This window comes from Scaptodrosophila lebanonensis, unplaced genomic scaffold (genome assembly GCF_003285725.1).
Source record: "Scaptodrosophila lebanonensis strain 11010-0011.00,11010-0021.00 unplaced genomic scaffold, SlebRS2 tig00001412-arrow-pilon, whole genome shotgun sequence".
Classification (NCBI taxonomy): domain Eukaryota; kingdom Metazoa; phylum Arthropoda; class Insecta; order Diptera; family Drosophilidae; genus Scaptodrosophila; species Scaptodrosophila lebanonensis.
Window position 1 is genome coordinate 4,297,686 of NW_022060739.1, and position 16,083 is coordinate 4,313,768.

Consider the following 16,083-nt stretch of genomic DNA (forward strand, 5'->3'; position numbering starts at 1 on the left):
TTATTCAATGATCATGATGCCAAGGAATCATTTGAAAAATCTGTTGATATTCTTTTATTGAATTCAGATTGAAGATCTTTTGGTTTCTTTTATCATTGATATCTGTTATTTTGGTTTAGTAATAAATCTCTTTGTTATGAGCTTAGAAGGCAATAGCTTTAATTCCATACTACCGAATTATCCTTTCATTTAATATTGTATTAAAGTTTCACCAAATATCAGCTGTACGACGATTTCTTTGCATATTTTATGTAAATTATTAATCTCTTCTAATGTTGCTTTCTAAATCCATAATATTCTATAACAGCTCATCCGCATTGCCGATAATGATTTCATTTTATGAAAAATTAACTCGTTTTATGATGCACTTTTATCATCAAGTATTTAATACTTTATTAACTTCGTTAGTGTGAATAGAGGAAACACCTTTAAATACGTTTCTCTGTGGCCTGTTGAAAGAATTTGTATTGCTATCTAACTAAAGGTACAATTGTGGGCTGGTGGATAGCTTTAGCTATATTTTCGGCACACACACACACACACACATAGGCTTAGCTATGTATGTATGCATATACACGTACATGCCTATACCCTAAACGGTTGGCAGTTAGCATTTTATGCGTTTGCAGTTGGCAACAGGCAACTGGCAACAGGGAACAGGCAACAACACATCAGCCACATCAGTCGGCTGCGCAGCGATAAGGCATGAAAAATAAAACTAATAAACATAAACCAGTCTTTTTAAAAGGTGCTCTGATGCTGTCCAGCAGTCAAAGCGGGCAAAGAACGCCACGCTCATCAGTGGCAGCAACTTTGGTGTGTTGGCCATGTTGCTGTTGCAGCCAGTTTGAGCCTGGCCAGCCAGCCAGCAACAACATCAACAACAACAACAACAACAAAAGCCAAAAGACATAAAAATACCACAAACATAGTCGCACACACAAAAATACACACACACACACACTGTGAGGCGATGAGCAAAAAATAGCACATGAAACGAAAAGCATTGCAATAACAACAACCAACAACAAAATAACAGCAACAAGGAGCAAGTCAAGGCAAGGCAAGGCAGGCGCATCGACTGCGACGGCAACGGCGACGGCGAACAAACAATTTCAGGCAACAGACACAAGACGCGTGTTCAGTAATTCAGGTAGCCGTCGCGCGTTGCATTAACACAAACGAATCGGCAACGATGTGGCTATGGATGTGCCTATGGTTGGGGTTGTGCCTGCCAGCCTGCCTGCTTGCCCCGTTTGTGGATGTGGATGTGCGCCATCGTGTTGCCTTGTTCGCCTGTTTGCAGCCATGGCCAGGGACGAGCACCAGCCGCAACGATGGCTGAGGAGCTGGGGAGGTGGAAGGCGGCTCCAAACTTCTTTTGGTATGGCATGGAAACGGCCTCAAAGATATGCGTCCTCCAATAGGCACACATGCATGCACTCAAAAAAAAAGAGCCCCTTAACTGCTCTGAGCAATCTTCCATTCGAAACTAGGCTATGAAGGAAAATGCTTCAGTACAGCTGAGCCGAAACAATACTAGAAATGGACTTTTTTTTATAAAATCAAAAACTAAAATTTTAAAATACAGAATTACAAATTTATGCCAAAATGCCAAAGGAAACTATTAAAATTTCGGATCCGTTAATATCGAGCCTTCCATTAAATAAAAACCTCGAGAAAAACAAGGACAAGCTGCCGTGGGAAGGGAAATCCTATTGTCTGAGGCAGCCCTTATATTTAAAGGTTATAATATTAAATCTGATATAGACTCGGATTGGGATTATGAAAACAAATATTCCTCTTTTTTTATGTTTAAAAATTTCATAAATTATAAATAATATATATACAATAGTATCAAATTCATAGCAATTTAATATGGTTAATATGGGAGATAAGAGTGGGCGTGGTCCGATCAACCTAAAATTTTGTCAAATTTTTATATTTATTATTACAATCAACTGTAAATTGGAAGTCCCTGCGAACCGCATTTTATTTTATTCCCCAACATTTGCTTTTTCGGGCAGTGTGGTGTGTTCTGATTATTTTTTGAAATGCTGTGTATTGTTCCTTGAAAATGTTCTACAGCCCCACAGCATACTCTTAGATCGAAAAGCAAAATAATAAAAATAAAACCATTACTATTTTATCGTTTCGGGTTTCTTCTTCTTTCTTTTAAAAATTTTTTGTTGTTGATATTATTGTCCGATGCTAAAGGATCTCTAAACGTGTTTGTTTTCTCCTATTAAATAGGCATAATATTGGATAATATAATATAATTGGAATTTTTTGAGCTTCCTTTCTTAAAGAAATCTTAGGTTTTTCTCTGAGTGTAGCTGCACCATACACACAACACACACACACACACACATGGGGACTGTGCAGAACAGCGCACGTAAATTTCGAATCTGTTCGGCAAGTCCGCCACAGTTTGGCATCAATTTCGTTGCCAACAACATCTTCAAAAGCAAGAATTTGGTATGCAGTTGGGTATGCCAGCGCTGCCAGTTGCTGCTGTTGTTCTTGTTGTTGCCACAAATTTTATTGTTGTTGCTGTTGCTACAGCAACTGTGACTGTGGCTGCCAGAGCTGTTGCTCTCTTGGCTATGAAATTGGAAGTTTTGCAAGGATTTTTCCCAATGTCAGTCAACATTTTTTGATGCTGTTGTTGTTGTTGCTATTTCTTGGTGTTTATGTGTGTGTGTGTGTGTGTGTTTGTTTGAATTGCATGACTGGCATGCAGCCCAATGTGCCTGGCAGTTGTCGTTGTTGTGGTTGTTGTTGTTGTGGGGCTGCATACTTTCAAACATTTCACGCCGCGCTCTTTCACCAATGCACCAAAATTGCCTTTAGTGGCTGTAGTTTTTTGTTGTTGTTGTTGTTGTTTGATAGATAGAAATGCGAGCTTGCAACAGAAGCAACAACAACTACAACTTGCACAACAGTTCAAGCACCGCAAAAATGTTGCTGCTGTCTCTTTTGTGGCGGCTGCTGCTGCTGCTGTTGCTGCAAGTTCGTCGCTTAAGTCTTTCGTTTTGTTGCTGGCATTACATTGCATGGCTTGTTGTTGTGTTGTTATTGTTGTTGTTGTTGCTGTTGTCATGGCCCTTTTGGCTGTCACATCCTTGCAGCCAAGCTTTTTCTTCACTTTTCTTGGCCTTTTTGTTTTGTTTTTTTGTTGTTGTTTTTATTTTGCAAATGAATTTCAATTTTATGGCCACGCAGCGTCAATAAATTTCATCTTTATGCAAATTTTGTGCAGAGACGCGCGGTCCACGAACAGAAATTAACTTTAAGTGGCAGATACGAGTATCTGCAAAGGGGGCTGCACCGAATTCAGCGACTCTACGACTAAGAAGACAGCGGACCAGCACCACCAGCAGCCGCCACTGGCAATTTGGCAACATTGTCACAAGACTTGATGACCAGTTGGAGATAGTTTCGTTGTTGTTGTTTTTGCTGCTGCGACCGCGGCTGCTGGGCATGCGCATGCTTATAGCTGGACACACAATTTCCGTTTCAAGGTAGTGGCAGCAAGGTGGCGTTCAGATGCCAAAAGAAATGTTGTTAAGCTTGCTGGAAAAATGAAATTGATAAACAACAGTGTGACTTGGAGTTTTGTATGGTTATAGCGGCTTGTTCTCGGGGAGAAAGCTTAAAACGCTATGGGACCAAATATGTATTTCTTATGTAACAATATAATGTTAGTGATAAACAGATCACGTAGGCCTCAAACAAATACTTTTATAATTAAAAACTAGATTGGAATTAATAGATTAGGTTGGTTAGGATTAGAATACGAAGAGTTGAGATGGTTCGAGTCAAGAATGGTTGTTAAACCCTCTAATAGCTACTAAACTAAAAAAACTAAGGAAAAAACTAAAGAATGCGAAAAGTTGAGTTCATTAAAAAAGGAACGAAACTATTTGGATGTGTGTATGAGCTCGGATAATCCAAATGTCTGTAAAAGGTTGCTCAAAAGAAGTTGCTCAAAACCTCTAAGTCAATTCACTTAGCTGCTTCTAAAGCAGGCGAATTGCATTCTCTAGTGGAATTAATTGATAGGAATGTATTCAGTATATGGAAAATATGCATATCTATGTGGAAAATAAATTAAATACGGCGAAGCACAAGGAATGATTCATGTTTAAAATTCTTTGAGAATATTAACTTGAAAATAATGTGAGAATCAAGCAATGCTCTTCGAAAAAACATGCATCAAAGCATCTGCACGACCCTTTATCATTTGGTCAAATAACCTCAAAAGTCTTAGTTAGACATCTTTGCTTTCAGACAACTTGGCTATGCTCAGGGCATCCAGAGGGGACATGGTCAATTTTTTCGGGTCTTTTGAACGTGTTCTTTGTTTCACAAAATAAGTGATTAAACGTTTTCATAAGGGGACAATTTTGATTCCTATATCTAAGAGTATATTGCATAAAAGTTAATGGAACCAATAGCTCAATTATATGGTCTTTCTAAAGATGTTCTATTTAAAGCCTCTGATTTGCTCCAAATATATCTATCTATCTATTTATCTATCTATCTATCTATCTACAGATATCATCTATCTATCCATCTATCGATCTATCTATCCCTAGTCTTAGGCACAAAAATATTCTTTGAAAATGTTTTTAAATGTTGATAAAAAAAATTTAAGAAACAGCTCTAACGACTTAATTGTTTTAGGTACATATTTCCTACACACATACGCTGTACTCTATCTAAATGAATGATTAGATATTTGACATATTTTTAGAGCTTTGCCTGTCAACCTGTCAGAGAAGAATTTTTATAAATGTCTAGCTTAAGTATTTTCTTTGCCATATTTTGTTTCTGGGTCTGAACCTAACTTGATGGCTTATGCATTCTTTTCGGTATCTTCGGCAGCAACAGCAGCAGTAGGCATATTGATTACAACAACAACAAGAACAACAACAGCAGCAGCAATAACAATGTGGCAGGGACAAGCGGATGCTGCGCTTGTTGTTGTTGTTGTTGCTGCTGCTGCTGGTGTTATTTTTAGCTGTCGGCAGTCGCGCATTGCATGCATTCCAGCGTTGCATTCCGGACAACGACCAAACCTTTTGGAGCCGCACTCGTTTCCTCTCACACACACACACACACACACACACACACACACACATCGACGCATAGATACATGCATATGTACGTTTGTGAAAAGTGCCACTACTTGTGGATATTGTTGCTGGCTGTAATCTGTAGACCAGCATTTTCTTTTCCATTTAATGTTAATGGCTCATAATCATTATTATATGGCATTCGGGGCTTGTTCGTCTCAGCGCGTCGTGCTGGATGGCAACTCCTACTACAGCTCCACCCCTTCTTCTTATACTCACTTCATCTCCATCTCCATCTCCTGCTTCTCGTTCTGCTGCTCAATCTTCAGCGGCTGCTGCTGCTGCTGTTCTTGTTGTTGTTGTTGCTGCTGCCGCCAATGTCGGCCTTGCAACCGCATGCTGCCGTTGCTGCGTGCATCTGATAACATCGGAAATTAAAATTCTTTTGGTTTTATGTTTTTTTTTCCTTTTCTTCTGCTTCTTCTACTTGCTGTACTGGCTCGCTCCATCGTTCGTCCGTTCTTTCAAATACACACACACACACACACACAAATGTATATTGAGCAGGCCACATATTTATCTTTCATGCCGTCTGTCTGCTGCTTTTTGGGTTATTTTGTAGCTGCTTGGTTATTATGTGAGTGTATATTTGTGTCTGTGTGTGCGTGTGTGTGTGTGCCTACTCAAAACCTTTGGAAAATAAATCTGAAGAATGCCATGGCGGCTGTGCGTGGCGCAGCTGTCTGCCTCGCATATTTCTTTGGCTTGCTGGCTGGCTGGCTAGCTGGCTAGCTGGCTTCGACTTCGGCATCGTTCTTCTTCCTCGCTCGGCCATTGCTGTCGCTTGTTGGTGTTGGTATTGTTGAATTCCTCTTGGCTTGATGAGCCTGCCTGCATGTTTGCCTGCCTGCTGCCTGCTGCCGGAATCCCAAGAGCCAGGGCAAGGTAAGGCAAGGCAAGGCAGGCCTGTAGTCTGTAATTTGTGTTGCATGTGTTTCAAATTGAAGATTTATTTTGTTGCTCCTCTACCTCAACTGCTCTGCCCCCTCCCCCCCATCCCCTGCCTGCCTTCCCCCTCCACTGAACCTCCTCTACCCTTCTGCTGTTTCATCGTGCGTGCGTGCGTGTTAATTGTAAGCGCTCAGGAATGCAGTGGAAAATATGTTAATTATTAGGTTTTTTGCCGCTGGCCCAAATGGGAAGTTCGAGTGCTCCTCATATTGAGTTTAGTTGCGTGCCCAGGGCTCTTAGGATGTGCATGGACAGCAACAACAACAACAACAACAGCAGCATCAGTCTGGAATGCTTCACACCTGCTCGAGAGACTGCTAAGCTCTCAAGAACTGCTTCACTTTTTCATAATCAAATGAAATCTGACTGCAGCTTCTCAGTTGCCTTATGCTTACCTGTATTTCTACCTGTTCACTTGTTGTTGTTGTTGTTGTAGTTGCTGCTGTTGGTTGGTGTTTTGTTGTTGTTGTTGTTGTTTTTGATTCAATTTTTGGGCTTGGTATGCCGTCGTCATCAGTCGTTGGTCGTTGTTGGTTGTTCGTTGTTGGTTGTTGGTTGGTCGGTCGTCATTGATAGGCACTTATTTCGCCGTTGATGATTATTATGATATTGTTGCTGCTGCTTCGGCAGCCGCTCGTGTGCCCACATATTTCCATGCCATGGCTTTTTTCTTGTTTTTTCTCTTTGTTAATAATTATTATTTTTCATCTTGTACTTCATTTCGTATGCAGGAATTCCAATTTTTCGTTCGCTCGCTCGTTCATTCGTTTCATTTCGTTTCGTTGGCTCGTTCATTTTTTTTCTTATTTTTTGAAGTGTGTGTTGATTTTGTTTTTTTCAAGCCCATTTGTTGTTTTTACTCGAGCATGTCATGCCCTTGAGCTGCGAGGACACAGAAACGCGACCGCAGCAGCATCAGCCCCAGTGCCAGTCCCAGTCCCAACTTTGGCTGACAGTCTGACGTATGCGCGTCAACGAGTTGCCTTTTTTATTGTCTGACAAAATGACAGAGGCGGTGCAGCCCAAGTTTTTGCGGAATATACGAGTATTGTTTTTTACGCGGCAGGACCAATGCTGGCTGTTTGGCTGACGGCCAAAAAATCATTTAAAATTTTGATTAGGTTGCCTTCGTTGCTGTTGGCTCTTCGAGCCACTTGACCTTGGGCATAGAGTTGGGCAGGTGACAAAATATTTGCCATGCGGATAATCAAACTTCAAGCATGAGTTTTTCCATTCAAAATACGGAATGTACACTGAACAAAATTGGATTATTTTTTGGATTGTAACAGTTTATTTTGAAAACTTTAAATAGCCTGGCTCCAATTTCTGAGACTGAGATTATCAATGATACGTGGAATGCAATGTTAGATGTAATTGAGAATATGCTTAATTTCTCCAGAGAAAAAGGTGTTCATCTTTTTCGTCCAGTAGTTTATGGCAGGCTAGGAAAGAAAGCAAACTTTGTGATCAGCTAAGCTTACATGTTGGACGAATTATTGGACTATTGGAGCTAAATAAATGATTAAATATAATAATGAATAATATTGTACCTACCTTAATTTATCCATCAGAACAATTTTCTCATACATATTTCTAACTTTTTAGATTTTTAGCTGAAGATGTTGGGGTCACCAAATAAATAAACGATCATCTTGATCATTCTTTTCAATTCGGGAATCAATTTCATTTAATTTTGTATTTTTTTTAAAGCAGAAAACACTTCTTTCAATTAAACAAGAAAAGAATGCTAAAGTCGAGCAAGCTCAACTCTTAAATACCCTGTGGAAGGTACCAAAAAGGAAAAAATGAAAAAAAAATTTTTTTAAATAATTAAAAAAATTATATTAATTAAATTATTTAATTAAATTAAATACATGTTCATGTACAGTTTCAACAGCATAACTTTCTTCAGGATTGACCTATCACGATTGGCATACAGACACATAATCACTAACGGGATGTAGCTACCTAATTTTAGTTCAAAATTCCAAAAACTACGGGAGTTATGAAAAAAAAAACACGAATTGCGGGGGAGTGGAGGGGTGTATCAGAATAAAAAAATAAACTTGACCTGCCTAGGGCTTATGGGAATCTGGATACCGAGTTTGGTTATTCTAGCTCTTGTACCTTCTGAGATCCTTGCGCTCATACAGACGGACGGACGGACATGGCTTTATCGACTCGGCTTGTCACCCTGATCAAGAATATATATACTTTGTGGGGTCTGCCATGCCTCCTTCTGTGTGTTACATACATTCGCACAAAACTAATATAGCCTTTCACCCTTTGGGTATAGGCTATAAAAATCTGACTTGTTTTATCAGATTAGCCTTAAATTTTACATTTATCCGTCGAAAGTATTCCTTAATGTAAACCTTAAGGTGTAAGGTCTGTAGTGAAATGAATTAAAGAACAGTTAGCTATAATCTTGAGGTGTTAAGGTGGATTTGTTTTGATGTGAATATAATATAACTAATATAAGTATATACCTAGCCTTATAATTAGGTCTTTGACGGATTTTTTAACTGAAGTTAACTACCTAGTTTTAATTTCCTTTTTGATTTAGAAAATATATTATATGTAATTATAATTAAATATGTTTTAAACATTTTTTTCAGATGGCGAGTACATGTTCGCAGATCCCGAGAGCAAACTCTCCAAATACGGCCCCAAAAGCTGGCGCTCCTCGCACACGCATGTAAGTGGATTTTTCTCAAATCTTCCCTAAACATGTGCTTAACTCTTTTAATATATTTTGTTACAGGGCCTGGATGCCAATGGACGTCCGCTGCTGGAATTGCACTTTCGCGTGCAGTTCTACATCGAGAGTCCGTTCATGCTAAAAGACGGCACATCCAGGCACAATTATTATCTACAATTGAAGCACAATACCTTGCAGCGTGAGCTGCCCCATGAGAATGCCGAGCAGTCGCTGGTGTTGCTGGCGGGACTGGCGCTGCAGGCAGATCTGGGCGATGCACCAGCGATCCCAGCAACGACAACAACAGCAACAAGCACAACCAAAGCGCAGGAAGAGGCGAGTGGTAGAAGTGGTGGCGGTGGAGGCGGAGTGGAAGGAGCAGCAGGCGATGATCCTACAATTAAACAACGGTCCTCAGCTTTTACGACAACATTGCCTAAGATTAGCAAACGTCTGAGCAGCGCCAATGAGCGTATGTTGCGTCTGTCCACGTATGTGGCATCCACCAGTCAGGCAGCAGCCAAGGCGGCAGCTAAATTAACGAACTCGACGGCAGCTTCAACATCAACAGCGGCGGCAACAACCCCCTTCAAATTAGCCTCAGATACTCTATCGAGTTCAACGGATGCAGAGTACTATCGCATTGAGGACTACTTGCCTAGTGTATTGCACACGCCCTGGGCTCGCAGCGCCATGCGTGCCTGCCATCGAGAGCATCGTGGCATGGCCGCCGGAGATGCGGAGCTGCTGTACATACAGCAGGCATGTAGCCTCCATGAAACCATAAATGCGCACACATTTCGCATGCGTCTGGCCAAGAGTGAGCATGGAGCGGGCAGTGCCTGGTTTGTGGTCTATGCCAAGGGCATTAAGATCCTAGGCGGCTTAACTGATGCAACAGCATCACAGCAGACGACCTTTCTGTGGCCCAACATTACGAAATTGTCATTCGAACGCAAGAAATTCGAGATACGCTCAGGGGATAGCAAGATCACCCTATACGCAGCATCCGATGAGAAAAACAAGATGCTCTTGACGCTGTGCAAGGAGACCCATCAGTTTAGCATGAAGCTGGCCGCACGCATCAAGGAGGTAAGCAAGAGGGAGGAGGAGGAAAGTAATTGCCTGCATGCCAGCTATGTGTACTCAAGGAGTCTTCTGCTACCCTACAAGAATAAGAACGATCAGCGTATATCGGTTATATCCAGCACCAGTTCAAACACCACCTCTGGTATCGTTAGCGATCGCGTACATTCGGAGGATGAGCTGGAGATTATGATTAATACGCCACCAGCGCCAATTGCAGCGCCTTCGACGGAGAGCTTAGCGCTCGCACATTTATTGGATCGTCCCAGTGTTAGTCGACAAACCTCATCGGTGGGTCAGGTGTCGCTTAAGGATCTAGAGGAGCAGTTGGCAGCGTTGAGCGTACGACAAGCGCAGAAGCAACGCTTAAGCAGCAACGGCGGCGACTCGCCTGCGGAGCTTAGTAATACCTCTGGGGGTAATTGCTCGCTCATTACAGCGAGTCAACGAACCACTGACTCCTCAACGGCGACAGATTCACCCAATTCACAGCACAATATTGGCTCACAATGTTCCTCTACATGCAGCACAGTGGTGGTGACCTCGGCCACCGCCGATGCTGCTGCGCCACTGGCACCACTGCACTCGACCTCAAGCAGTCTGGAGCTGGGCTTCAGTCACACAGCACAAAACTCAACAATTAGTGAAGCTGAGTCAACATGTGTGGTCGACGATTATATTCCCTCGACGCGGGATGAGACCGAAAGCGTTTCGGGAGTGTATACCTTGGCGGATGGGGCACCACCTACAGAAACCTCGGGGGTCTACACCATGCACAGCAGTGAAATGACGGGTCAGTCCTCGGAAATCGCCGAATCAGAGAAGAGCTCGCACTATGGCATCTTTCAGCCAGTCAAGAACGAGTTGGATGAAACACATGCACCTCCCGACTCAGTGGATGGCAAAAAATACAAGCTACAGAACAAGCGGCTTAAGAACACTGAGTTTCGACTGCGCTCCGACTCCAACATCAGCACTACAAGCTCTTTCCGCGGAGATGGCAGCGACCCCACAGATAATAAGCACAATCTGCTCTCAGCCGAGGAACTAACCAATCTAATTGTGGGCCGCGGCACATATCCCAATCGGAAGACTGTCTCCAGCACTCTGCATTCCGATTGCGACTATGTCACTCTCCCCCTACCTCTAGAAGGTGAGTCGTACATCCAAGGGCATCAGGACACGGCACCCACTGAGCATGATGTGGAGGACTTGATTAACGATTTGCTGCCAACTGCTGCACCAGAGCCGCCGCAGCGTCTCGAGAGCAATGGACTGCGTATGCGTTCGCCACCGCCCTATAGTGCGCGACATGAGAAGACGGGTCTGTGCGGGCCACCAGTACGGAGTTCCCTTCCGGCAAAAACAGCCATGAGCAGTGTGTCACTTGCAAATAAACCAAATAGTGTGCCAATATCCTCTAAGTCTGCTTTATCCTCTGTTAAAAGATCCAGCATCAAGCTAGAAACCTCACTTCCGAAACTGGCGCCCAAATTAACTATTGCTGCTGAGCCCGCTCCTATACCAATAGTAGCTCCAACACCCAAGGCTGTGCCGCTTCGTCGACGTGATCCACCGCCCTATCCTACTGGCATGAAACCTCGTCCAACATCGCTCATTTCGGTAACTTCCGCCGCCTCGTCGCACGCGCCCATCCATCAGTTACCTATAAATACAATGACCGGCTCAATGAGCTCACTGAAGTCGGAGGAGATTACGGCACGTTTCATCACAACACGTCCCCAAATCAACATATTGAAGGCGCACACCAGTCTGGTTCACGACAGTGCCAAGCCCAGCTATGCAGCACCCACCACCTGCTCTTCGGCTGCCTCCTCCAGTGGCTCTGTGTGCAGTCACCAGCTCTCCAGTCATCTCTCCCAGCAATCTGTGCACAATGCCAACTATGTAAGTGGCTCGCAGGCTTCTCTGCAGTTGGCGGCGCATCATCGTCACTCCGGCTCTTCAGCTGCCGGCGGCGTCATCCCCAGCACCATTGGCATACCCATAGTTCCTTATGGACTGCATGGCGCACAAAGGAGCAGCGCCTCGCTGCATCAACAGTCGCACGGACATCCGGAAATGAAGGCGCAAACATGCGTTCTCCTCCCCGTTATAAAGCCGCGTCAGTTTCTGCCACCACCGCCGCCCAGTTTGCCACGGCAACCACCGCCCCCACCACCTACACATCATCTAGCAGGTCTCTACTCCAGTCAGTTGGCACGTAAGCAGATCGAACTCTATCAACAGCAACTCTACAGCGACGTCGACTACGTCATCTATCCCATACAAGATCCGGCGGTTAGTCAGCAAGAGTATCTGGACGCTAAGCAGAGTTCCATACTGGCCGCTATGGCGGCACAGGCTCCTGCACCACCGCCACCACACCCCTATCTCGCCTACCACGGCGCCCACACAGCTAGCGGCTGGGACACGTGCAAGGGTCATGCGATCTATCGCAGCACCCCCTATCTGCCCTTGGCCCTCTCCACGCATTCGAGATATGCCTCCACGCAAAATCTCTCGGATACATATGTACAGCTACCCAGTGCCGCCTATTCGCCGCTCTACTCGCCCTCCATGGCCAGTCTCTGCTCCTCCTATGAGCCACCACCACCGCCACCGCTGCATCCGGCAGCATTGGCTGCAGCCGCTGCGGTTAACACGTCGAACCTGTTCGCACGATCACGATCAGACGATAATATTCTGAATTCGCTCGACTCGATACCGAAGGTTAAACGTTTACCGCCCCCGCCGCCGCCTCCCTATGTCAACAGGCGGCTAAAGAAACCACCGATGCCGGCACCAAGTGAAAAACCACCACCCAGTAAGTAAACAGATGAAAGAAATTTGGGGTTTTTGATTTAAAATGAAGAAACATTTCCAAAGCAATGAAGGCAGAGATCAAATCTTCTACATTATGAATTCAATGGGAATATGTTTAGTTCGATCTGTCTCTTAAGTTGCTTTTAAACGAACTTTTAATTATAGAAGTGGAGTTCATATTAAATGAAATACCGCCTTTATTCTAAATCGTCGGAAAATCGCTTCAGAAGCTTAAAGAATTTTTTCAGCGGCATCATCGAAAAATATTTAAAAATTGATTTAGTTGTGAATTAAACAAAATAAAACTATAATAATAATAAGCGTAAAAAGCGAAAGAATATATTTTAAAAAAGTATAGCCAAGGGCGTAGCCAGCTTTTACCGAAGGGGGGGCCAAAAAATTAAAATTTGATTAAATAATGCCCGATGCATTTAAAAAATAATTTATGCATATGATCGATGAAAAAACTTCAACAAATCCAACGCAGATCCATCTTAAGGCGAAATAGTGCGTCATAATAATGAACATGTGGGCGACTTTATATGGAAAAATTTATTCTAGGGGGGGCAACGGCCCCCCCTGCGTACGCCCTTGAGTATAGCTGTTAGTTGCTGAAACTAAAGTCTCATTGTCTCTATCTTCCTTACAGTTCCCTCAAAACCCAACACCAGCTTGACCAGCCACATCAGCAGCAGCTCACGCAGCATTTTGCCGCCAAGGAAGCCGCCCACCTTAAATCCTCACAACGCCAACAGTCCGCTGACGAAGACGTCCAGCGGTGCTCAGTGGGCTGGTGAGCGACCCAGGCCCGATTTTGGCCTGAATTTAAATCGTGGCGGCAATAGCATTTTGGCCCAACTGCAAGCCTCCATGGCCGCCAACAGCAATGGTCGCCATGGAGGACCAGCAGCGACAGGTGCAACCAATTCGCAGGCCAATCCCCTGGACATTGCACTGCTGCGTGAGAAGAGCAAACATCTGGATTTGCCATTGATATCGGCACTATGCAACGATCGTTCGCTGATCAAGCAAACCAAGGTTATAGTCAATCCGAAGAATGCAAAGAACCCGACAATGGCGACGACGACGACAACAGCAACCAGTTCGGCAGCTGCTGCTGCAACAACAACAGCAGCAACATCTGCTGGCAATGTCGCCGCTTCAGCAGCAGCAACAACAACAGCAACTGCAACTCTAAATTCAACAAACTGCAACAAACAACAATCTCTGGCCGGGCAATCATCCATGGTGAACAGCTCGAATGGCGCCACAGCCACAGTCTCCTCCAGCGTGGCCAACAACAACGTCAAGAGCGCCAGCTCCACACTAAACAAGACGCGAAAGAGCGCCGCCATTAGCCATCGCCATCCCAATGACAAGCTGCCGCCATTGCCCATGCAATTGGCGGAGGCCAACAACTATGTCATGGATCCCGCTGTGGTGCTTAAGCATCATAAGAGCTACAATTCGCAGACCTAAGGCAGATCATAACAACAACAACAACAACAACAATGAAATATGTTCTGTAGTTTGGCGCAAGTGCGGAGAAATTTGACAGATTTGGAAAGAGCGCTATAGAGGTGTTTGAGTACAGAACTGTTGGTTTTCTTCATAAAGCTTCTCTGGGAACGTGTTCTGTAGAAATACCCAAACATAGCTTCCAAATTGGTCAAATCTCACTGCACTTGTGCGTGCGTGCGTGTGCGTAAGAGATCGAAGAGCTGCTGCCGAAGATTTTGCATAGTGCGATCAGATGACGTGTAGGATCGATCACAGTGTTTCGGTTGAAGCTTAGAGAAAGGGAGATTACTTGCGCGTGCCACTTGCTCTGCCATAACAACTGCATTTCTATTTTAAAAAAACAGACAACCAATTTATACGAGCCACTATAGAAGAAGAAGAAGTCTGAGCTCGTATAAAGACTCGAATGATAACAGATACAGATACAGGAACAGGAACAGAATCAACAAATACAGTGGAAGAGAGAGAGAGAGAGTGAGAGAGAAAAGTAATATACAAGTACAGCGAACCTCAAATATGCATTCAAATATCAGAACCCAGTCTAGTCACTTTAGGGATGATGTTGGAGAGCACAGAGAACAAATTGAAGCGCACAAAACGAATGACAAATATAAGACAAAAGAGTAACAGAAATAGAAACTGAAGGATGAACATGAAAAAGTAACAATACTCAAGTATAAAATACGAATAACAAACCATATACACATACCATACTTAATAAATGACACATGCATAGTTAAATGAGCAACATAATAACATTTGGAGCATGCTAGTTTTTAAATAGAACGAACATAGCGAGAGGTTCTATACGAATATACATACATACATACATATATAGTATATATATATATATTTTTAACTGAAAACTAACTACTTCCGCCCAAACAACTGTGATTGATTTTTATTTAACAACATACAACATACGTTTATAAGTCATTAAAAACAAAACAAAAATGAAAATGAAAAAACGCACAAAAACTATGCAAATCTTTAGCATGTAGACTCAACTTTCTCTAGCAGCTAGAAGAAACACAAACCAACAACAAACAAAAACTAACATGAACAAAAACAACAAAAAAATTGAAACATAATTTAGAATTTCATTGCCTAGGCTTGCCCCACCGCACGTTTGAATTGAATTTGAATTTAGCGAGTTCTATGCTCGATTGACGGTTTTGTTTTATTATTATTATTATTTTGTTTATTATTTTTATATGATTATTCTTTGTATTAACCAACAACCAATTTTGTGTGTGTGTGCAAAAATGAGTTTTTGATTTTTCACAATAATTTGCGTAGATTTTTCTCGACTAAAAGTCTATGGCTAAATGAGTAATGTGATTTTTGAGAAAATGTAAAAATTTTTGCCATATATCGTACATATACATATATAAATATATACATATTATTATAATTTATTCATTTACACAAATTCAATTATTGCATTTATTTAACAACAAAGGATTATTGCAGCCCAGGCGCATCAATTTGTATACGATAAGTGAAAAAATTTGATAACAAAATTCAACAGGAATAGAAAGAAAAAACATTCCCAACATTTTAGCCATCTATTTAGTAGTTTAGTAGAACGAAGCTTAAAAGAGAAATTCAAAGTTAGACGCCGACCCTTTGGTCTTCTAAGCTGATTTCGATTGATGTCTCTTTTGCCGATGCGTTTGTGTCAGCAGTCAAGAGCACACGTGTAAATTCCTTTTAATTGTAACTTGCAAAATCACAAAAGTAGTTTAAACCTAAAAGAGACATCAAACATTTGGCTAGACGAGGTGTCGGTGTTCAAGTCTAAAGAACTTTAGTTTAAGTTTAGCTTAGAGGCGTGAGAGAATGTTCCAATTGTTA

General features: G+C 42.7%; 1 protein-coding gene across 1 annotated transcript in view; it reads left to right on the top strand.

Annotated features, from left to right (window-relative positions):
- LOC115631166 (protein expanded) overlaps positions 1-15,471 on the top strand; it is a 29,520-nt gene extending 14,049 nt beyond the window's left edge. The window contains exons 4-6 of the mRNA XM_030527855.1: positions 8,711-8,790; positions 8,857-12,706; positions 13,355-15,471. Coding sequence (XP_030383715.1) covers positions 8,711-8,790; positions 8,857-12,706; positions 13,355-14,184 — 4,760 coding nt within the window. The 3' untranslated portion in view covers positions 14,185-15,471. The remainder of the gene's footprint in view (positions 1-8,710; positions 8,791-8,856; positions 12,707-13,354) is intronic.
- Positions 15,472-16,083: the final 612 nt, after the last annotated feature.